Source organism: Rutilus rutilus, assembly GCF_951802725.1.
Source record: "Rutilus rutilus genome assembly, chromosome: 1".
In the NCBI taxonomy this organism is placed as follows: domain Eukaryota; kingdom Metazoa; phylum Chordata; class Actinopteri; order Cypriniformes; family Leuciscidae; genus Rutilus; species Rutilus rutilus.
Genome location: NC_140209.1, coordinates 57,955,942 through 57,979,923, shown reverse-complemented (window position 1 = coordinate 57,979,923; position 23,982 = coordinate 57,955,942). Strand labels below are relative to the sequence as shown.

General features: G+C 39.4%; 1 protein-coding gene across 1 annotated transcript; it reads left to right on the top strand.

Annotated features, from left to right (window-relative positions):
- Positions 1-516: 516 nt before the first annotated feature.
- Positions 517-22,726, top strand: LOC311304889 (uncharacterized protein). The gene is made up of 14 exons (XM_084432240.1): positions 517-1,148; positions 1,749-1,844; positions 1,930-2,163; positions 2,637-2,796; positions 3,197-3,244; positions 3,472-3,979; positions 9,761-12,057; positions 13,352-13,437; positions 14,118-14,735; positions 18,847-18,942; positions 19,028-19,261; positions 20,496-20,655; positions 20,995-21,042; positions 21,270-22,726. The coding sequence occupies exons 1-14, from the start codon at positions 576-578 to the stop codon at positions 21,788-21,790; spliced, it is 5,679 nt and encodes a 1,892-aa protein (XP_084288366.1). The 5' UTR covers positions 517-575; the 3' UTR covers positions 21,791-22,726.
- Positions 22,727-23,982: the final 1,256 nt, after the last annotated feature.

Sequence of the window (23,982 nt, the reverse complement as noted above, 5' to 3'; positions counted from 1 at the left end):
CGCTCATTCAAGGACGTGCATTTATTGCACAGACGGCACAAGAGCATTTAACGTAAGGGTCTAAAATGAATGTGCAGTTCAGTTGAATGATAAAGTTTGCACTCTTTAATGCTGTTGAACCTGTAAACCTTCTCCATGTCCGTGCCACCACCATGTTGCCCGACTGAAAGAAGCTGCCATTTCTGTTGCACACTAGAAACATCAATCATCAAATGAAATTAAAATAAAACGAAACTCGCTTGTTATAATTACAAATGACTTGCTTCTAGCTTCTGACCTGCTCCTCAATACTAGTTTGACTTGATGTTATTCATCAAGTAAACATTACTCTGTCATTCATGAGCTCGCGACTTGTAATTATGATATTTCCGACTCCACTTGAAGGACACATACAGTAAACACAGCAGTAAAGTGTGTGTGTGAACGAGGAAGCTGCTTCATAGACACGCCTATTTTACACACGTCACTCAAACACAGAACCAGGAAACTATTTCAGCTCCTCAGTTCAGAGAAACAGAAACTTAAGTGTTGTTGAGCTGTTGTGTGTTTGTGTCTCTCTGTATTCATGCAGTAAAATGGCAGAAGCCAAATTTTCTCAGGATGAGTTCATGTGTCCAGTGTGTCTGGATCTCCTGAAGGAACCAGTGGCCATTCCCTGTGGACACAGTTACTGTAAGATCTGTATTACAGACTGCTGGGATCAGGAGGATGAGAAGAGAGTCTACAGCTGCCCTCAGTGCAGACAGACCTTCAGTCCAAGACCTGCTTTAGCTAAAAACACCATTCTGGCTGAAGTGGTGGAGAAACTGAAGAAGACTAAACTTCCTGCTGACTGTTACGCTGGATCTGGAGACGTGGAGTGTGACGTCTGTACTGGAAGAAAATACAAAGCCGTCAAGTCCTGTCTGGTGTGTCAGGAATCTTACTGTCAAACTCATTTAGACCGTCATGAGGAATATCACTCTCGTAAACCACACAAAGTGATTGATGCCACTGGACGACTGCAGGACATGATCTGCCGTAAACATGATAAAGAGCTAGAAATGTTCTGTGTCACTGATCAAGAATGCATTTGTGTGCGGTGTAAAGAGTATGAACATAAAAACCACAAAACTGTATCAACTGCAGCACAGAGGACAGAGACACAGGTATGAACTGAGAGAGATTGAACACGCAGTGATATGAAATATATATGAATATATATGCAGATATGAAAGGTATATAGACATAGCCCCACCTACTGGCAACAGAAACTGGCATGGTTAACACAGTAATGCAGTACTAACCACATAATTATTGTGTACTAAGCATGCTAGAAACACTTAGCTGAGTCATGAAGCATTTATCTATTAAATTAATTAGCTATTATCACCATTATACAAAACATTTTGTAACTGACTTTGACATACTCTTACTATATATACCTCCTTAAATGCCCAACCATGCTCTGTCTTCCTAAAGCCACCGAGTGACTCTTTCATCGCTGCTTGCAGCTTTAATTCACATATACTTTTTTAAAGGAATGCTGTTTTTAAAAGTATTTATTTTTTTAAAAGGACCCATTTTGATTCACAAATCAAATAATTGATCAAAACAGAGCCCAAATCAAAGATGATGACATCAATAACATCAAACTTCACTGATCTGTGGTTTGAACCTACAGTATAAACTTGCCATGCTAGATCTTTAACCCTTATTGTGTGATAGTAGTTTTATGTGTCATTCCCTGTTATTGGTTTGTCCTCCAGAAACAGCTGAAGGAGACGCAGATGAAGATCCGTCAGAGAATCCAGCAGAGACAGAAAGATCTTCATCAGCTGAGAGAGGCTGTGGAGTCTCATAAGGTGAGTCTGGAGAAGAAGAGAAGTGTGAGACGTCTCAGTTTGGACTCACTGAACTCACTGTGTGATTGTGATGTGTGTGTAACAGCGCTCTGCACACACAGCAGTGGAGGACAGTGAGAAGATCTTCACTGAGATCATCCGCTCCATTGAGAGAAGCCGCTCTGAGGCGACACAGCGGATCAGAGATCAGGAAAAGACTGCAGTGAGTCGAGCTGAAGGACGACTGGAGCGACTGGAGCAGGAGATCAATGATCTGAGGAGGAGAGACGCTGAGCTGGAGCAGCTTTCACACACACACCATCACATCCAGTTCCTGCAGGTAACAGAGATCTAGAAGAACTGGATCAAAGTGGACTTGAGCAAGAGACTCACAGAGAAACATTTCATGAGAGCAGAATGAGACTAACTTAAGCAGGGCAAAAAAACACTCTAAAGCTCAGCTATTTGCATTTAATAACAACATTAAACTAAACCACATTCATTTAACTGCAAATAACATGCAATTAAGTTTCCGAAAACATTACAGCCAATCGGCACTTATATATTTTTAAAGTATATTATTTCTGTTACAAGTACGGTACTTTCTTTTTCACAAGGAGTGTAAGTGTGAAATACTAGAGTTTGTAGCATTAAATGATGAATATGAGAAGAATGTGCTGATTGTGTGAAAGTGCTGGATTGAAGCGAGTCACTGAAGAGAAGTGAAGTCAACAAGAGCCGCTCAGATCTGATATAGTGCAGGTTATTGGCTGAAGTGTGGAGATGATGAGTTTTGATTTCTGTTTTCTGTAGAGTTTCCAGTCTCTCTCAGCACCTCCTGAATCTACAGACGAACCCGACGTTTCCTTCAGTTCTCTCTCCTCTTTTGATGGCGTGAGAGAATCTGTCCGTCAGCTGAGAGACAAACTGGAGGATTTCTGCAAAGAGGAGCTCAAGAAGATCTCTGATAGAGGTAAAGTCCTGCGCCTCGTTTATACAGACGTGTGGAGAATGATCCGAAATATGAACGTACAACAGTTTCTGAAATGTTCCTATGATTTATAAAACATGCGCACAAATAATTGTCCTAAACGCATCCCACTTTATAAATCACAGTTCATCTTTAATTCAAGTGCATCAACTCTACAGAACAGCCACAAACATCCCTTGATGGTTTAGAAGTATTAAATACTTATGTATATATTGAAATTGAAATCCGATACGTGTGTTTTATATATGAGGCATCTGGAGATTCTTCTGTTCTCAGAAATGAGTCCTTCATCATCTAATATCAGATTAGAAACGTCTTAGAAATGGATGTATTTTATCTTGTCATTTCTCTTCACACTGTTCATGTCTGTTTATTTCCACAGTCACATTCACCAACATGAATCCCAAGACCAGGAACGACTTCCTACAATGTAAGTCACTGAGAAACAAGCAGAAAAACTCACTGAATGTGTTCATGTTCTTCCTGTAGAAGGAGAAATAAACATGATAGAAGAGTTTTATAATTGATCATGTAAATGATGATTTGCACAGGATATCTGATCAGCTGTATTGAGACACTGATGATACATTGTTCAGATACATTAAAAGATCAGACAGATTCATAATTCCTGATTCTGATGTGTTTTCTCTCCATCAGATTCCCATCAGCTGACTCTGGATCTGAACACAGTGAATAAACACCTCCGTCTGTCTAAGAGGAAAAGAGTGATTACTTACACTAACACACAACAGTCCTATCCTGATCATCCAGACAGATTTGATCAGAGGTCTCAGGTGTTGTGTAGAGAGAGTGTGTGTGGACGCTGTTACTGGGAGATTGAGTGGAGTGGATGTGTGTTTATATCAGTGTCATATAAGAGCATCAGCAGGAAGGGACGGGGTAATGAGTGTGAATTTGGCTGTAATGATCAGTCCTGGAGTTTGTTCTGCTGTTCCTCCAGTTACTCATTCTGGCACAATAACATACACACTGATCTCCCTGTAAAGTCCATCAGCAGAAGAATAGGAGTGTATGTGGATCACAGTGCAGGAACTCTGTCCTTCTACAGCGTCTCTGACACAATGAGCCTCATCCACACAGTCCAGACCACATTCACTCAGACGCTCTATCCTGGGTTTACTGTTTGTTTCGAATCAGTGAAACTGTGTTGATGTTTCAGAATAGACTGTAGAGAGATTTTACCCAGAATACTTTGAGCTGATAAATCAGTAACAGTGAGATGTTACAGAGACTCTTATTTTAATTTTCATGAATATAGCTGAACTTCTGCTACTGAAATAACACATCAGAATAAATGTGTGCATTCGTTTTTTATTTTATTTTTTATTGTTAACAAGCATCGGTCGATACTGAAGCCTCATCTTCAAAACTCTTCACACATTCAGTGAAACAGAAGTCTATGCCAAACTGTGAATATGTATTCATTGCTTTTGTAGTGTGGTTAAAAAGATCAATATGATTTATGCAATACTAAACAAAATGGTATGTGAGTTTATTGCATACCTGTCAACATTTGGGTACCAAAATATAAATGTCATCTATACATTACACACCCCATCGCCAAATCATAGAAAAATTCATCTTAACAATACACAACAAATCAATGTACAGAAAAACAGATTTCTAAAATAAGGTATAGGCCACAAATCTGTGAGTACAGTTTGCAAAACTGAACAGGTGATGTTGTGTAATATTAAGTTACTGTAAGAAACTGTTCCAGCGGGTGGAGTTTACTGGTACTGAACATTAAATCACCTGTGTATAGCTTACTCCATTAACTGGAACAGATTTTCACTGGAACTGAATATTACATCCAAATATTATGTAATCAATCAGCATATTGTTGTGTAACTTCACCTATTGGAACAGTATTTCACAATTTTTCACAGGAACTGAATATTACAAACAGGCCTATTGCGAAAGAACGATTTACAAAACAACGATTGCGAAAGCGTGCACGGATTATGAATTTGTTCATTTTTCTGTACAGTTCTATTTTGTTAATAAATTTTGCATTCTATTTTGGCTTTCTTGTGTGTCCCTATTTTTGTTGTGTCCCTTTGAGCCACGGGGCGAAACGGGTACGGATTGAAAAACCAAAGCAACTGTACGGTTTACAAATCTGACCACAGAGACTTTTTCTCTGGTACTTTTGGCATAGGATATTTATTTCCGTCAAGGTCAGGCTGCGATGTCAAATGTATTCCCAGGAATGAGTGATGCGCTTTCCGCTTTTAAAGTTTTATAAAATAAGTAGCCTAAGATATGGCTTGAATGGTTTAAAAGCATTAGCAAGAATAAAAGCGCATCATATAATGTAACGCCATGCAGGCAAAGGATGACAGAAAAAAACGGATGCTGATAAATCCCCAGCAAACACATTTACGTTGTGGCAACGTCTCTGGCACGTTGCATTTCTGCTATGGCAACGTTGCTGTCTACGTGCTCGCAACATTGTAACAACACGTAGAATTGTAAGACGCCACAGGGCTGTAGCAACGTTGTTGCGCGACATTCAGCAACTGAGAGACGACGTTCTGACAATATTTTTATATGGTGCATTTTGATAGATAATTATATACTTTTTATCGTTTATTGTTTATCTATATTATTATTATTTAATGGGGCTATCAACACCTGCAAGTGTAGCCTACATTATACTACATTAGCTTACAAGCGATGCTACATTAATCACATTAGAAATTAAAGTTGTAGGTTGTGTTTGATAGCTGAGGTAGGCTAAACGCAATACTCACGTATCCTTGCTCGATGATGAATGAGAACACAATGAGCCCAACAACAGGTGGTAGGAATTTAAAAGGCTGATTTTCCCGCTTCAGGGCAGTGACGAGTACATTATGTAGGCCTAGTCCAGTGGTTGTCCAGACACCCTAGGCACAACCTTAAGCAATGGCCCTGAACGGTGGTTTAATGTCAACATTGTGACAACGCTGTAACAACCTTCACCACACAACGTAGTAATAGCAACCTTTTGGCCATGTTGTTAAAACGTTGTTGACCTACATATTTTTTTTTATTTTAATTTTTTTATTCACATACACATACATGTATTCATATGCACTTGAGATAAAACAAAGAACAAAGAAATGATCATGCATGTGAACTGGTCCCCAAAGAAGCTATCTAAAGCTATACTCGGGGGCCATGTCAGACAAACAAGAAAAAGAAAAAAAAAGAAGATGAAAGATGTGTGGCCTACATATATAATACATTTCATACATCTCAGAATACAACAAATAGTAGGAGATCCCATTTAACAGATACAATTTTGTTTAACAGTTTACCTTGAGGTTGAAAGATTAATACTGACATACATGCAGAGTGAGAAATACGTACATCAGGAAGATGTATACAAGCTTAGTAATTGTTTCTTGAGGTTTTGTTTAAAAGAAAAAAATAGAGCTTGATTTTTTCCAATTTTCATCCAGCTCGTTCCAGATCCGCGGTCCCCGGCACACTACACTCATACCAGTGCTTTTTAATCTCCATTTTTTACCAATAATGATGTGCGTGTTTCTAGTGAGGTAAGTGTGCCGGGGATATCGGATGGGAACAAGCTCACATAGACTGTTATTCAAGCCAAAGACCACCTGATACATAGTGCATGCATTGTGAAATATATTATATTCAGTAAGTCTTAAAAAAACGTACCTAGAGAAAATAGAACGAGTTGGAGCATTGAAATCAGACCATGATATGGCGCGAATGATTTTTTTTTTTTGTAGAATTTCTAATTTTTTTAGGTGAGTGGGATAAGTATTGCACCATATAATATTGCAGTAATTTAAATGGGGTTCAAAGAGGGTTTTGTAAAGAGTGAGTAGTATTGCGTGGGGAAGCAGGTGTCTAAGCTTAAAGAACAGACCAACATATTTTGATAGCTTTTTGACAAGGTATTCAATATGGTGTTTAAAGTTTAGGTGATCATCTATAAAGACCCCCAAGAATTTAGTAGTCTTCACTCTCTTTAGTTCCTCTCCCTTTATTTTGATATGGAAATTTGGATCCTCGAAATTAGGTTGTTTTTTATTTGGACAGAATATTTTGTAGTTTGTTTTACTGGTGTTTATGGATAATTTATTTACTTTGAACCAGTTATCCACATTCTGAAGCTCTTTGTTGAGTAGTTGTTGAAGTTCAAATTCATTTTTGTGTGATAGGAACAAGTTAGTGTCATCTGCAAAGATTACTTTATGGAGGGTCTTTGAGGAATTTTCCAGGTCATTAATGTACATAATAAAGAGGAGAGGGCCTAATATGGATCCTTGTGGAACACCATATTTAATGTGTTTGTTTTCTGATGTCTGTTCGTTAATAGTTACATATTGTTGCCTCAGGTGTAAGTAGCTCTTGAACCAATTCAGTGGTTGGCCTCTAATTCCATAATGGTGCAATTTGTACAGTAGTATGGTGAAGTCGATGGTATCAAAGGCCTTTGAAAGGTCTAAGAATACACCGATACCAACACCACTTGTATGGCGATCCTTGATCTTACTGAAAAGATCAATCATGCCATTGAAAAGGGGGAATATGGTAAGATACCATATTCCCCCTTTTCAATGGCATCATTGATCTTTTCAGTAAGATCAAGGATCGCCATACAAGTGATGTGTTTTTTCCTGAAGCCATATTGGGATGGGTTGAGTATGTTCAGTGTATTAAGATAATTAATAAGTCTATTATAAACCACTCTTTCCAATATTTTGGAAAGAGTTGGTAAGATGGATATGGGACGATAATTTGTTATGTCATTTTTATCACCAGATTTGAAAATCGGAATTATTTTAGCAATTTTTGTCATTTTGGGAACAGTTCCTGTGAGCAGTGAGAGATTAATACTATATATATATATACCCGTAAGTGGTTCAATTATTTCTTTGGCAATACTTTTTAATATTTTACTGCTAATTTCATCTTCTCCAGCAGAATTTGAGCTCTTCAGAGCCATTATAATATTATGCAGTTCAGTGGCGTCTGTAGGCTTTAGGAAGGAGTTTGGATAGTTGCCTGACATATATTGTTTGTAAGAGATACTGTGTGGTTGAGTGATGTTTTTTTGAGAGATTAGCCCCTATTGATACAAAGTAATTATTAAATTCATTTGCAAGATCAGTATTATTTATTGTGTCTGGGAGCATGGTGTCTTTATGGCCCCTATTCAAAACATTATTCAGCACTTTCCATGATTTCTTGGAGTCTCCCTGCAAGTTTTTTTATAAGTTCAGAATAGTGACTATATTTGCTTTTCCTGATTATATATACCAGTTTATTCTTGTAAACATTGTATTTAGTTTTATTCTCTATATTTGGTTTTTAAGATATATTTGGTAAAGTTTATTTTTTTGTTTGATGGAGTTAGAGATTGCCCTTGTTAGCCAGGGTTTATGGTCTGCCCTACTGTGTGTGACAGTTTTTATAGGAATAGAGCAGCGAATGGAATCTGTTATTTCATTTACCAGGGAATCATATGCAGTGTCAGGATCGCAGCAGCAATAAACAGTGTTCCATGCTTTAGCTTGCAGACTTGCCTTAAGTTGATGCATTGTTCTATCATTTACTACTTTATTTTTTTTTACCGGGTGACATAAAGGTAAACATTTGTAATCAAGATTAAAGTACAGTATTGTTGGGTAATGATCAGATATATCAGAAAGTAAAGCTCCTGATTCAAGCTTAATATTTCGTATATTTGTGACAATATTATCTGTAACAGTTGTAGAAGTATTTGTGACTCTAGTAAATATATTTATAGTTGGAAAGAAAGAGGAGGAGTGTAGTGTGTTAATGAAGTCATTTTTGACTGCATCGTCCTTGGAGACATCAATATTGAAGTCTCCAAGGAGGACGCAGTCTGTGTTTAATTTATTTATGTGTAATAAAATTTCTTCAAGTTTGTTATTAAAAATGTTTAAATCAGAATCTGGGGGGCGGTAAATTACACCCACAATAATGCTTTTACCTTTGTCATTTTTTATCTCAATAAAAAGAGAGTCTGTGTGATTGTCATTAACAGCAAGATCGCAAACATCGGCATGCATGTTCGAACGTACATTGGTCTACCACAGCTTCCTCGGTGGGCGGATGATCCTTTACAGGACAACGGTCAGCGTGTATCAGGCCAAGTTAGTAGGCTACTGCGGGGCGATCCTGCTTTGCTCTTGACTGTCGTGCTTTGCACTCCGTCGGATCTAGTGGTGCAGGACCCAGAGGAAGACTGTTGTCCTGGGCAAACATCCGTCTTCTGCACTTTGCCCTGGCATTCGGTGCTATAGCATGCATGGAAAGTAATACACATATTCAGCGACTGGCAAATCGGGAGCCCTTGCACTCAAGGGCTGTCGTTGCTCGGCAGGACACGCGTGTAAGGCAGGCGCGGTCAGGTCGACATTCTGCGACTGCCTCCTCTTCCTCTTCCTCCTCTTTCTCTTCTTCTTTTTTGACATTGGCGGGCTGGAACATCAGAAGTCTTGGAGTGCACTCCGATCTCAACAGTGCTCCTCCTCGGAAATCAGCCGTCATTGACTGCGAACTATCTCGCCTCAGAGTGGATATTGCTGCTATAAGCGAGACTTGGCTGTTGGGCAGTGGTTCGGTGCGCGAGAGGAACTACACCTTTTTATGCCCACGTTAGCGAGGTCATTCATTCTGTCCCAGCTGGGGATGATCTAGCTCTGCTTGGGGACTTCAATGCCAGAGTTGGAGGGGATGTCATTGTCTGGAGGCCGGTCTTGGGTCATTTTGGGATTGGTAATATCAATGACAACGGCCAACGTCTCCTTGAGTTGTGCGCTGCTCATGACCTATGCTTACCGTCTTCCTTTTCATCTGGTCCTATTAGATCCAAGGTTACCTGGATGCACCCCCGGTCCAAACATTGGCACCAACTTGATCACATTATTGTCAGGAGGCGCCAACTCAACGCTGTCAAGAGGTACAGGAGCATGCACTCTGCTGACTGTGACACCGACCACGCCCTTGTCCGCTGCTTTCTAAAACTCACTCCAAAAAAGTTTCACAGTGCCACTCCAAAGCCCATTCCAAAGTTAAACACTGAGTTGATGCGGAAACATGAATACATGGCAAGATTTTGTGCGCGTATGGAGGGCCTTCACCTCAGAGCTGACGACACTCCTGAAAACATCTGGGCCGAGCTAAGAGGATCCATAATGGAGGCTGCATCTGAGGTCTTTGGCCTTTGTAGTAGGAAACAGCCGGACTGGTTCCTTGCAAGCTCTGCTACTCTGCTCCCGGCCCTTGCTGACAAGCGTGTTGCCCGTCTCAGTGTTCTCCAAGATAGAAACGACTCCACTATCGCTCACTATCGTAAGGCCAGGAATGACGTTAAGCGTATCACACGCCAAGCCCAAGAGCAGTACTGGCAGGATCTTAGTCGGAGGGTAGAACGGTGTGCAAGTACTGGGGACATACGCGGCATGTACAGCGGCATCAATGAGGCACTGGGTCCTACAGTGAAAAAAACAGCACCTTTGCGAGCCAATGATGGCACCATCATCAACGACCTTCCAGGCCAGCTTGGTAGATGGGTTGAGCATTACAGCTTGCTGTATGGCACTCCTGTGGATGCCGACTTGAATGCTGTTTCTGCTGCTGTACCACAACTACCTGTTTTCAACGAGCTGGATGCGGAGATCTCAACAATGGAAATCGAGTGTGCGATTGCAGCCATGAAGGATAACAAGTCACCGGGTAGCGATGGAATTCCAGCGGAGCTGCTGAAGTGTGGCGGGGCAGTGTTGGTCAGACGGCTTCACTGCTTGTTTCGATACTGTTGGCAGAATAAATGCATCCCTAGCGAACTCAAAGATGCCAACATCATTACTCTTTATAAAAACAAGGGTGACAGGCAGGACTGCAACAACTATCGAGGCATTTCGCTCCTTAGCCTTCCAGGAAAATGCCTTGCCCGTGCAATCCTCCCAAGACTGCAGCGTGTTGCTGACCAGGTTCTGCCGGAGAGTCAGTGCGGCTTCCGTGCTGGTCGCTCAACCTTGGACATGATTTTCTCAGTTCGCCAGCTTCAGGAAAAGTGTGTGGAACAGCAACGCCCATTGTACATGGTGTTTGTTGATCTGACTAAGGCTTTCGATTATGTGAGTCGCTCTGGTCTCTTCCACGTTCTGCAGCGACTTGGTTGTCCGGCAACTCTTTTGGCAATACTCCAAGGTTTCCATGATGGGATGCGGGCAACCGTACAGTTCAACGGTGCCCGCTCAAACGAGTTTGATGTCTGCTGTGGAGTAAAGCAAGGGTGTGTCCTCGCTCCCACCTTGTTTGGCATCTATTTCTCGGCTGTGCTGCGACGGGCGTTTCCGGATCCAGGTGGGGTTCTGCTGCACACCAGGTGTGATGGCAACTTTTTCAGCCTGGCTCGTCTAAGGGCCAGAACCAGGGTGAAGCGCGTCCTTGTGCGTGAGTTGCTCTACGCAGACGACGCTGCATTCGTGGCTCACACTGAACAAGAAATTCAGGAGATGTGCAATTCTTTTGCCACTGCCTGCACAGAGTTCGGACTCACCATAAACCTCAGTAAGACAGTGGTGATGGCTCAGAATGTTCTTGCTCCCCCTCACGTCACCATCAATGGCACAGTGCTGTCGGTTGTCGAAAAATTTGTCTATCTCGGCTCAACTCTGACAGCAAACAACAGCCTTGATGCTGAACTGAATACCAGGATCGGTCGTGCCTCAACAACCTTTGGGCGTCTTCAGTCTCGTGTCTGGAACAACAGCCACCTTTCTCTCAAAGTAAAGGTGCGCGTATATGAATCCTGTGTGCTCTCTGTTTTATTATATGGAAGTGAAACGTGGCCTACATACCGGCGGGAGGAGCACAAGCTTAATGCTTTCCACTTCCGTTGTCTACGACAGATCCTTGGCCTGTCATGGCAGGATCGGGTCCCGAACACCACTGTATTGAAGCTCACTAACAGCAGTGACATGTACACCGCAATCCGGAGGAGACGTCTTGGATGGATCGGCCATGTGCGTCGTATGCCGGATGAACGTATCCCAAAATCCATCTTCCATGGGGAGTTAGCTGTTGGACATCGCCCTCGTGGCCGACCCAAGCTCCGTTTCAAGGATGTCATCAAGCGGGATATGAATGTCTTTAACATCAACCCTGACCGATGGCATCATATTGCGGAAGACAGGGCAGCTTGGCCGTCTGCGCTGACAGAGGGCATGACTCTGTCATGCCAAGCTTACATTAGCTTTTGCACAGATAGACGGCATGCTAGACATCGTTTAGATCGGCGCTTGCGCTGCAAAAGGCCTTGATGATGTGATGAGGCATACCCCACCACCAGATCTGCCAAATCTGTCCTTATGATATAATTTATAGCCTTCGAGGTTTAAGGCATCTATGTACGATTTGTCATTTAGCCACGTCTCACTACAACCAATTATGTTAAAGCAGCATTTAGTGTTTGAGAGTAGGGAGACAAGCTCATCGTGATGTTTATTCAAACTTCTTATGTTTAAGTGCAGAAATGAGAAGTTATTTACTATATTCAGACATTTTACATGCTCAGGATCATAGTATTTACAGGTTATGTTGTTTTCAACATCAATACAGTGATGTATATCATCTCCATCATATGTCAAGTCTTTAAATCCCATAAAAGATAAAAAAAAAAAAAACATTTTCCCAGGATCACACAAAAAGAGACAAGCACGCACGCACACGCACACACACAGACGCGGCCACACACAAAACAAGCATACAAGACGAACAAAGGGAGGATAAAACCTCTTTACGAGAGGCATTAGAATAACGAGAAAAAATAAATAAAAAAGAGAATAAAAAAAAGAGCGCTCCAAGCGCCCGCCCGTCATTACATAATTAATTGGCTGGATTAAATAAATCAACGTCTACATTTCAATCAATGTCCAAACAAAACAAGTAACAATCAGAGGCTTTCCAGCCACATTCCTACATAATAGGCTACTTTAATTAGCAAGAATAGGCCTAAGAGTATTTTCATGAGTCCAGTCGCATTATCCTTTGCAGGAGGGAGAAGCAATGCTGTTATTCCATGATGTTAAAATAAAGTGGTCCTCCTATTTCAAAGTTCACGCATAGAAAATTATATAACCCAAACAGGGGGTCCTACCTTTCCAGCAAAGACACGCCCCTTCATTTCGGCTGGATCCATAAATAGGAGATGTAGGTCTAATCCAAGAAGTGTAAAAGTCAGCCCCATCGGCGGAGAATAAAAAAATAAAAAAAAACTAGTCCTTGAGTATGGTCAAATATTCACGTGCATCAGCTGGGCTTCTAAATGAGCGGCGATCTTCTCCGCGTGACAGGCACAGAATTGCGGGAAATTTCATGTTGAATCTGATGTTCTTTTTGATCAGCGCCTCGCACACCTCGTTGAAACCCCGTCGTTGTTCACGGACAGCTGGGGATAAATCTTGATAGATGGACAGCTTCTTTTTCTCTAACATCAATGACCCCTTGGCTTTCACAGCACGCATAATCCTGTCTTTGTCGCTGGGATTGTGTAATTTTATGATCATCGCTCGCGGTCTGTCATCCTGCGCGTCGTCCAACGCGGTGAGCCCGATCAATCTTCACCCTGCCCTTGCCAATCTGGAGGCCCAATAGCTTCGGAAGCATAGATTCGAGGAATATTTTCGGGTCAGTCCCTTCAATTCCTTCTTTCAGATTCAGGATTTTGAGATTGTCCCGACGACTTCGACTTTCCAGATCGATCACTTTGTCGTTTGCTGTTTTCAGCTGTGTTTCCATTACAGCCACTTTAGTTTGAAGTATCTTAACGGAATCTTCCACAGTTGATATCCGCTCTTCTGCCGATTGAAGTCTCTGCTCATTTTGTGCCACTACAATTGTGAGTTTATCAGTGATTTTTTTTTAGCTTATCGTCCATTAGTGTAGAAATAACTTCAGTTAATAAACTGATAAAATAACTGTTATTTTTTTTACTTAAAATTAAAAAAAAAAATCAGCTTCTGACCTGCTCATCAATACTAGTTTGACTTGATGTTATTCATCAAGTAAACATTACTCTGTCATTCATGAGCTCGGGACTTGTAATTATGATATTTCCGACTCCACTTGAAGGACATATACAGTAAACACAGCAGTAAAGTGTGTGTGTGAACGAGGAAGCTGCTTCATAGACACGCCTATTTTACACACGTCACTCAAACACAGAACCAGGAAACTATTTCAGCTCCTCAGTTCAGAGAAACAGAAACTGAAGTGTTGTTGAGCTGTTGTGTGTTTGTGTCTCTCTGGATTCATACAGTAAAATGGCAGAAGCCAGAATTTCAGTGGATCAGAATGAGTTCACGTGTCCAGTGTGTCTGGATCTCCTAAAGGAACCAGTGGCCATTCCCTGTGGACACAGTTACTGTAAGATCTGTATTACAGGCTGCTGGGATCAGGAGGATGAGAAGAGAGTCTACAGCTGCCCTCAGTGCAGACAGACCTTCAGTCCAAGACCTGCTTTAGCTAAAAACACCATTCTGGCTGAACTGGTGGAGAAACTGAAGAAGACTAAACTTCCTGCTGACTGTTACGCTGGATCTGGAGACGTGGAGTGTGACGTCTGTACTGGAAGAAAATACAAAGCCGTCAAGTCCTGTCTGGTGTGTCAGGAATCTTACTGTCAAACTCATTTTGACCGTCATGAGGAATATCACTCTCGTAAACCACACAAAGTGATTGATGCCACTGGACGACTGCAGGACATGATCTGCCGTAAACATGATAAAGAGCTAGAAATGTTCTGTGTCACTGATCAAGAATGCATTTGTGTGCGGTGTAAAGAGTATGAACATAAAAACCACAAAACTGTATCAACTGCAGAACAGAGGACAGAGAAACAGGTATGAACTGAGAGAGATTGATCACACAGAAATGAAAGTGTCTTCATTTACTCATTCATTTACTTTCTTCTGTAGATTGTAAAGATGATATTTTGAAGAATGTCTCGTCTATTTTACTCTATACATTGAAAGTCAAAGAGGTTCAAAAGTTTCAAGCTCCAAAAAGGATAAAAAACATATAAGTAATCTTAAAGGGACACTCCACCCATTTGCATTAAGCTTTGCATTGTTAGAAACCCAGTCATACTATTGAATGGTTGTGCAACACTCTCTCATTTTCCCCTGAGACGGGAGAAATCCGTTATTTACCTCTTACACTTCCTCCTACAATGACGCAAAAATCGTAATTTTGTGTCATTGTAGGAGGAAGTGTAAGGGGGGGATTTCTGTTGAGACTACAAGCACTAGTTCCTCATCTTTCCCAGGGGGCGGGACCCGCTCACGCTACAGACCTATTACAGATCAGTGGGTGGGACTTTACTCTCTGAAACTGAAAGCAATATCCTCCATCTTGTTTGAAGCTAAGCTAACAGGCGCTGTGGAGACAGATGTAAAGTTATGACAATAGCGGAGGAGAGTGCTCAATATGATATAGAAGAAGATGATTTCGGAAGTCTGATGCTTGAATCAGGTGTTTGCGGTGACCTTTACAAGCCGCATTATAGCGAAGAGCAGCCGAGGCAGAAGACCTGCCTGCCGCGGACGAGGAGCCCGGACTGGCTCGAGTTAGGGCGGACTGGTGGCGCCGGTGATCTCACTATGCATCTACGAACCGCTACGAACACAGAGATAGAGTCCGACTGCGGCAAAGAATTTCAACGATGACAATTTCTCCTGAACGAAGAGGGGGAGAGGGGGAGAGGGGGAGAGGGGGGAGAGGAGGGGGGGGGGGGGAACTGTCATCGCCAGTGGCCCATGCATATCGACTGTCACTAAAAATCAGTGGTAAAACGTGAGGAAATGCTCGATTTTTTTTATAGCTGGCAAAGTTAAAGTCTAATGAAATAGGCTACACACGGACACCTTATTTTTGTCCTTTCAAAAGTAACTGAATGCCCTGCTACATATATTAGCCTACAGTAATCATAATTGTATTTAAACATATAAGTTGTTTCTATACACACTAGAAATGCGTAATTTCAAAATAATACATTTTCCGCTTAAAATAAAAAAAAAGTTCTGTAGCCTACATAGCCTAGAATAGATCTACGTGCCCCCTAAACCCACATAATAAAGATGGACAGTGACATAGAAATTTGCACAAATTAAGCATATGTTCCATACACTTGAGGTATTATCGAAATATCTAAATTTTAATAACGAGTGATTATTTAACAAAAGGCAAGTAAAACGGTCAGGGTTACATTTTAGACACACACACACACACACACACACACACACCTCTGAAGCAATAGAAAAGTCGTCGGGACCGCATCACTAGACGAAACCTGCATTGGTGTAGGCTACAAGGCCGAAGTCCACCATTCTCCTGTTGAATGGTTGCTACACACACATAGTTTAGATGTGACCGTGGTTGATGGCCAACCGCCCGCAGTCAGAGTTCAGCCCGGGCAGAATCGCGGGGAAAGATGCACTGGAACTTTTGCACCACGAAAACAAACGCGCGTCCCATCATTGCTCTCTCATCTACTACGCGATATCACTGTTTGACATGTCTGTCATTGAAAGTTCCACGTGGTGTAATGAATAATTAAGAGCAAGTGTCTTCTCATTGGATAAGAAAACTCGGTACATGAATAATAATGAGACACCGATGAGTCATCAAAGTGCTCTGGACATGATGAAGATTTTAAACCTGGAAGATGAAAATAGCGGAAAAAAACTGAAATTTAAAAATTGTCCCCTACTATTAAATCTAACAGATGCTAACATTGTCTTCAATGGTGTTCAACACACTCTGTTAAAATCTCAGAAAATTTGGTTTACGGTTTCATGACCCTTTAAAGAGAGTAAATGTTCATGACTGTTTCACCAGAGGTGGGAGTAAGTCACACATGTGCAAGTCACAAGCAAGTCTCAAGTCTTCAAGTCACAAGCAAGTCTCAAGTCTTCAAGTCTCAAGCAAGTCCAAGTCAATTTTGAGAAAAGCAAGTCAAGTCAAGTCAAGTCACTGCTTTATGTCAAGCAAGTCAAGTCAAGTCGTAGCTTGGGTCACAAGTCACTGGCAAGTCATACAAACGTTTGATGATTTCACTGAATTTATATATTAAAATAAGTTAAAACTACAGAAGTTGTGGACTATGGTTTTATTTGCAACATTTTTTTTTTATATGCATTTCCACATACAGCTGAGTGGTTACTACAATAAAAAAAAAAAAAAAAAAAAAAAAAAAAATCAAACTAAACCTAAAATGTAAATGTAACTGAAATTAGGCCAACATTCAATCATGAAAAAATAAATATGCCTCAAACATTGCAGAAGACCATTAAAAGGTATTAAAACAATTCACAAAAAGTATGCCACCAAATGGTATTCTTCAAACTGGCATCCCCTTTATATAAGTTATATATATTAAGTTAAATCCGCCTAGGCTAATTATAAAAATAACTCATGGCAATTTTTCCACCACATTTTGAATTTTGGGTGCATATTAATTCTGCTGGCATTTTGCCCCGACAAAACATTAACATTTTTTATGTTGCTTTTTGTCATTGGAAAGAACGACATATTTGGCTTTAAAGCATGATTGGAAAGAAATGTGGCAAATGTTATACAAAACATATGCCATCATTAATTATCATTTGAATATTGACAACATTAAGCTACATTTGAAAACATAATTGTGTATAAAGAGGCATGCTGTTTTGACCAATATTCTCTCTAGATTAAAATATTTAGCTTTAAAGAAAGTCAAATTAACAAACAGGTTAAACAAGCCATAGCTTACTTTTAGACGTGGTGAATGAAGTTCGACTGTTCGAGGTTGTGATGGTCGTCCGATATCCCTTGCCAGTTATTATGCGTACAGCAAATCTTCTTGTATGAATATTGTCAATTTTAGTCTTTATATCCAAAAAGAAACGATGCTATCCTGGAGATGTTTTTGTATTAAGCGCGCTCACCGCGATGTGGTTTTTTTCTGGGCTTGTGCAGCGCCACGCAATCGCACAGAATCTGATGACTGGCGTCAATGGTTCCGTTGCTTTCATTTTGTTCATCAATTGATGTTGCGATGATTTATATAAAAATGTATATCAAGTCATTCTCGAGTCATACAGTTCAAGTCAAGTCAAGTCTCGAGTCATTGGATCTCAAGTCAAAGTCAAGTCGAGTCATTTTCTTAATTTAGTCAAGCAAGTCTCAAGTCCTTAAATTTGCGACTCGAGTCTGACTCGAGTCAAGTCATGTGACTCGAGTCCCCCCATCTCTGAACACTAATGTCAAATTAAAGGTTTTACTTTAAAGCACCTTTAAATATTTTTTTTATATTTCAATGTGACTCTTTTGCTCTGTGCTTTAAAGAAGTGCACTTATTTTCATGTAAAGTACTTGATTATAATTACAACTCTAGTGTGTTATTCTATATATTTAGTGTTAATATATTTTTAATGTACAACTTCATTATTACAGTATATTTTAGTTTATCATAAATGCTTGTCTGTACAGATGACAGTACACTTTAACTATATTTTAAAAAGAATAGAATTATGAAATAACATTTGAAGAAGTACTTAGAAATCACTAATAAGTTCAGCTAATTGCTTTAAATATAAATTTAAACTATAATACATTTTCATGTAATGGCAATTAACATGCAACTACGTGTCTGTAAACATTACATTCAGTTTACACTTAAGTATATTCTTTTAAAGTATATTATTCACATATACTTTTTTAAAGGAATGCTTAAAGTTTTTCTTTTTTTAAAGGACCAATTTTGATTCACAAATCAAATCAAATCAAATCAAATCAAATCATTGATCAACTCATGTACGCAGAGCCCAAATCAAAGATGATGACGTCAATAATATCAAACTTCACTGATCTGTGGTTTGAACCTACAGTATAAACTCGCCATGCTAGATCTTTAACCCTTATTGTGTGATAGTAGTTTTATGTGTCATTCCCTGTTATTGGTTTGTCCTCCAGAAACAGCTGAAGGAGACGCAGATGAAGATCCGTCAGAGAATCCAGCAGAGACAGAAAGATCTTCATCAGCTGAGAGAGGCTGTGGAGTCTCATAAGGTGAGTCTGGAGAAGAAGAGAAGTGTGAGACGTCTCAGTTTGGACTCACTGAACTCACTGTGTGATTGTGATGTGTGTGTAACAGCGCTCTGCACACACAGCAGTGGAGGACAGTGAGAAGATCTTCACTGAGATCATCCGCTCCATTGAGAGAAGCCGCTCTGAGGCGACACAGCGGATCAGAGATCAGGAAAAGACTGCAGTGAGTCGAGCTGAAGGACGACTGGAGCGACTGGAGCAGGAGATCAATGATCTGAGGAGGAGAGACGCTGAGCTGGAGCAGCTTTCACACACACACCATCACATCCAGTTCCTGCAGGTAACAGAGATCTAGAAGAACTGGATCATAGTGGACTTGAGCAAGAGACTCACAGAGAAACATTTCATGAGAGCAGAATGAGACTAACTTAAGGAGGGCAAAAACACACTCTAAAGCTCAGCTATTTGCATTTAATAAAAACATTAAACTAAACCACATTCATTTAAGTAAGGGATAATCCACGGCTAGCCATGCATTAAAGGATTTTAATGCACGACGTAGAGGCGAAGAACCACCCGACGCGAAGCGGAGGGTGGTTGCCTCTACGAAGTGCATTAAAATTCTTTAATGCATGGCTAGCCGTGGATTATCCCGCTTATACCTTGGTTATTTGCCAAGTTAAAAATAAGTTAAAGCTGTAACTGATGTTTACAGTGTAATTTTTTAACAGACGTGTAAAAATGACGGTTATTTCTTAAGTTAAGGCTCGTCAGTTCTTGCACTCCGTCCGCTTTAAATAAAGTAGAGCCATCGGATTGCTTTTATTTGAATGAATTCACATTTATTTAAATTCATTATTAAAAGAGAGAGACAGAGAACTGAAGGAGAAGGAACAGAGAGAGAGAGATGCGTGCGCGAGTTACCTGTGTGCGTCGATCTCTTCTTTAAAGTCTAGCAGCTACAGTCCCCTCATTGCTTAAGCATATAGCTAACTTAATGATTCTTTAATGGATTTATTACAATTATTTATGAATGACAGGCAACACTGATACAAATTAAACGATATTCAAAAATCATCCATTGAGCCTACCTAAACGTTTTCATATGCGTCTCTCATCCGCTTGCAAGTGTATCTGTGTTACTATGGTTACCAATGTAGCGGATTAATTTCGAACTGTAATCAAACTGACTGGAACTACCTGTGCATTAAACGGTTTTACTGCACACCTTCCAGCCAATCAGAATCGAGTATTTAAACAGCCCATGGTATAACTGCAAATAACATGCAATTAAGTTTATGAAAACATTACAGCCAATCTGCTCTTATATATGTTTAAAGTATATTATTTCTGTTACAAGTACTTTCTTTTTCACAAGGAGTGTAAGTGTGAAATACTAGAGTTTGTAGCATTAAATGATGAATATGAGAAGAATGTGCTGATTGTGTGAAAGTGCTGGATTGAAGCGAGTCACTGAAGAGAAGTGAAGTCAACAAGAGCCGCTCAGATCTGATATAGTGCAGGTTATTGGCTGAAGTGTGGAGATGATGAGTTTTGATTTCTGTTTTCTGTAGAGTTTCCAGTCTCTCTCAGCACCTCCTGAATCTACAGACGAACCCGACGTTTCCTTCAGTTCTCTCTCCTCTTTTGATGGCGTGAGAGAATCTGTCCGTCAGCTGAGAGACAAACTGGAGGATTTCTGCAAAGAGGAGCTCAAGAAGATCTCTGATAGAGGTAAAGTCCTGCGCCTCGTTTATACAGACGTGTGGAGAATGATCCGAAATATGAACGTACAACAGTTTCTGAAATGTTCCTATGATTTATAAAACATGCGCACAAATAATTAATAATGGTTTAGAAGTAATAAATAATTTGTATATATTGAAATTGAAATCCATTGAAATTTAGGATTGAATCCGATACGTGTGTTTTATATATGAGGCATCTGGAGATTCTTCTGTTCTCAGAAATGAGTCCTGCATCATCTAATATCAGATTAGAAATGTCTTAGAAATGGATGTATTTTATCTTGTCATTTCTCTTCACACTGTTCATGTCTGTTTATTTCCACAGTCACATTCACCAACATGAATCCCAAGACCAGGAACGACTTCCTACAATGTAAGTCACTGAGAAACAAGCAGAAAAACTCACTGAATGTGTTCATGTTCTTCCTGTAGAAGGAGAAATAAACATGATAGAAGAGTTTTATAATTGATCATGTAAATGATGATTTGCACAGGATATCTGATCAGCTGTATTGAGACACTGATGATACATTGTTCAGATACATTAAAAGATCAGACAGATTCATAATTCCTGATTCTGATGTGTTTTCTCTCCATCAGATTCCCATCAGCTGACTCTGGATCTGAACACCGTGTATAAACGCCTCAGTCTGTCTGAGAGGAACAGAGTGATTACTCTCACTGGCACACAACAGTCGTATCCTGATCATCCAGACAGATTTGATCAGTGGTCTCAGGTGTTGTGTAGAGAGAGTGTGTGTGGACGCTGTTACTGGGAGATTGAGTGGAGTGGGAATAATGTGTGTGTATCAGTGTCATATAAGAGCATCAGCAGGAAGGGAGGGGGTAATGAGAGTCTGTTTGGAGGTAATGATCAGTCCTGGAGTTTGTTCTGCTCTTCCTCCAGATACTCATTCTGTCACAATAACATAAACACTGATCTCCCTGTAAAGTCCATCAGCAGAAGAATAGGAGTGTATGTGGATCACAGTGCAGGAACTCTGTCCTTCTACAGCGTCTCTGACACAATGAGCCTCATCCACACAGTCCAGACCACATTCACTCAGACGCTCTATCCTGGGTTTTATGTTTGGTCTGGATCATCAGTGAAACTGTGTTGATGTTTCAGAATAGACTGTAGAGAGATTTTACCCAGAATACTTTGAGCTGATAAATCAGTAACAGTGAGATGTTACAGAGACTCTTATTTTAATTTTCATTTATATAGCTGAACTTCTGCTACTGAAATAACACATCAGAATAAATGTGTGCATTAGTTTTTTATTTTTATTTTTATTTTTTATTGCTAACAAGCATCGGTCGATACTGAAGCCTCATCTTCAATACTCTTCACACATTCAGTGAAACAGAAGTCTATGCCAAACTGTGAATATTTTTTCCTTGCTTTTGTAGTGTGAAAAAAAAAAGAAAAAAAGATTTATGCAATACTAAACAAAATGGTATGTGAGTTAATTGTTGTTTTGTTGGTTAACTGGAGAAAAATAAATTGTACTTCAAGAAATGTCCACTAGGGCGAAACCAAAGGCTGCAGGCAGTAGCTGATAGCGCCTTTTTTTATTTATTTAAAATTATAACAACAACATTTCAGTCTTTCCAGTTCACATTCGTTATAATAATAACAATACAATACGTTAAAGGTTGAAAAAACAAACAGATTTGTGACAGATTTGTATCCCATGACAAAAATAGTTCTAGTGACATATTATCCATTAAACATTTCTGAATGAATGTTCTTTACTGATATGCATTTCTTGTTTGTAATTAATTTAAGAGACTTAAAATAAAAATCCACCTCTATCAAAAACAACTTAAATGATGGTGAAGAATTCTGGAATTTACATTTATGGATATGAAACTTGCCTAACAAAATGTAAAGGTTTACTATAGTATATAGTTTCTTTTCTTTGTATTCAAAATAAGTGATAATGTTCTTCCCCTCAATGTTGATTTTGTGTTTTGTTTTACATAATATATAATTCTCAAGTTCTTTCCAAAATGTAATACTGTATGAACAACCATAAAACAAATGGGTTACATTTTCAAGTTCATTTTTACAAAAAGTACATTTGTTTTCAATATCAAGAAATCTTGAAATGTACATCTTAGATGGGTATATGTTATGTAGTATTTTTAGATGTAATTCTCTCATTTTATTTGTGACACAAAATTTAAAAGGAACAAGCCATGCCTTCTGCCAATTAATATTCATAAAAATAGCATTCCAAAAAGATTTCCCTCTAGGTATTATTTTTTTGGCATTGTAGAAACATTCTCTGATATGTTTATTAGTACATTTTTTGCTTAGAATGTCAATACCGTTTATGTAAAGAATGTTAGGAGTAGTGCGTTGTACATTTTGCTCTACATAGCTTTTCATTAATTCTAATATTCCACTGGGAATAGAGTTAATTACTGAGCTAAATTCTTTACATTTTACAGGGAAAGTTTTCTGTGTAAGAAAGTCTTCATAGCTAAGAAGTTGACCATAGGGCTAAATAAGTCTTTTAAATAAATGATATTTTGATCTATCCAGTTTTGTAAATACAATGAGTTGTTCCTTTAAATAATACACTCATTGTTCCAAATGATAGATTTATGTGGTGAAAAGTTATGTGAATAACATAGCTTCCAGGCTAACAGAGCTTGTTGATGAAATTCCGACATCTTAACTGGGAATTTAGAAATACTGTAATTACAAGACAGTAAGAACTTGAGACCTCCAACCTTCTTGAATATATTATGAGGAATAAAATTCCATAATGAATCTGGAGCTTTTAAGCATTCCTTTAACCATTTAACTTGAAATGTATAATTTAAATCAAGTCTAATAGATCAAAACCACCTTTAGCTTTAGGACCAGAAAGCAAAGCTTTTTTCAAATGATGGTGCTTATTCTTCCATACACATTTTACAAACATATCATTGATTTCTTTACATGTAGAATCACAGACATTAAGGGAGAGTGCTGGATACACAAATCTAGAAACTCCTTCAGCTTTAGTCAGAAGGACCCTACCTAAGATTGATAAGTCTCTTTGAAGCCATAGGTTCAATATAGTTTTAGATTTGTTCATTTTGGGGGAGAAGTTAAGTCGTTGGCGCTCTATAACATTCTTACAAACAAAAACACAGAGATATCTAATACAATTTTTAACAGGCATATTATATATGTTTCTAACATTTGTTTCAAACAGACATAAAATTTCGCATTTAGATTTATTCAATTTTAGTCCAGAAGCAGCTGAGAATTCGTCTATTAATGCTACAGCGTTTTCAATCTGATGTTTGTCCT

Bases quoted from the DNA above. Each gene is read 5' to 3' on its own strand.
- LOC311304889 (XM_084432240.1), top strand. From the start codon at position 576: ATGGCAGAAGCCAAATTTTCTCAGGATGAGTTCATGTGTCCAGTGTGT. The intron at 3,980-9,760 runs GTGTTGATGTTT...CATTATTGTCAG, and splicing joins TGTTTCGAATCAGTGAAACT to GAGGCGCCAACTCAACGCTG. The intron at 14,736-18,846 runs GTATGAACTGAG...TTTGTCCTCCAG, and splicing joins AACAGAGGACAGAGAAACAG to AAACAGCTGAAGGAGACGCA.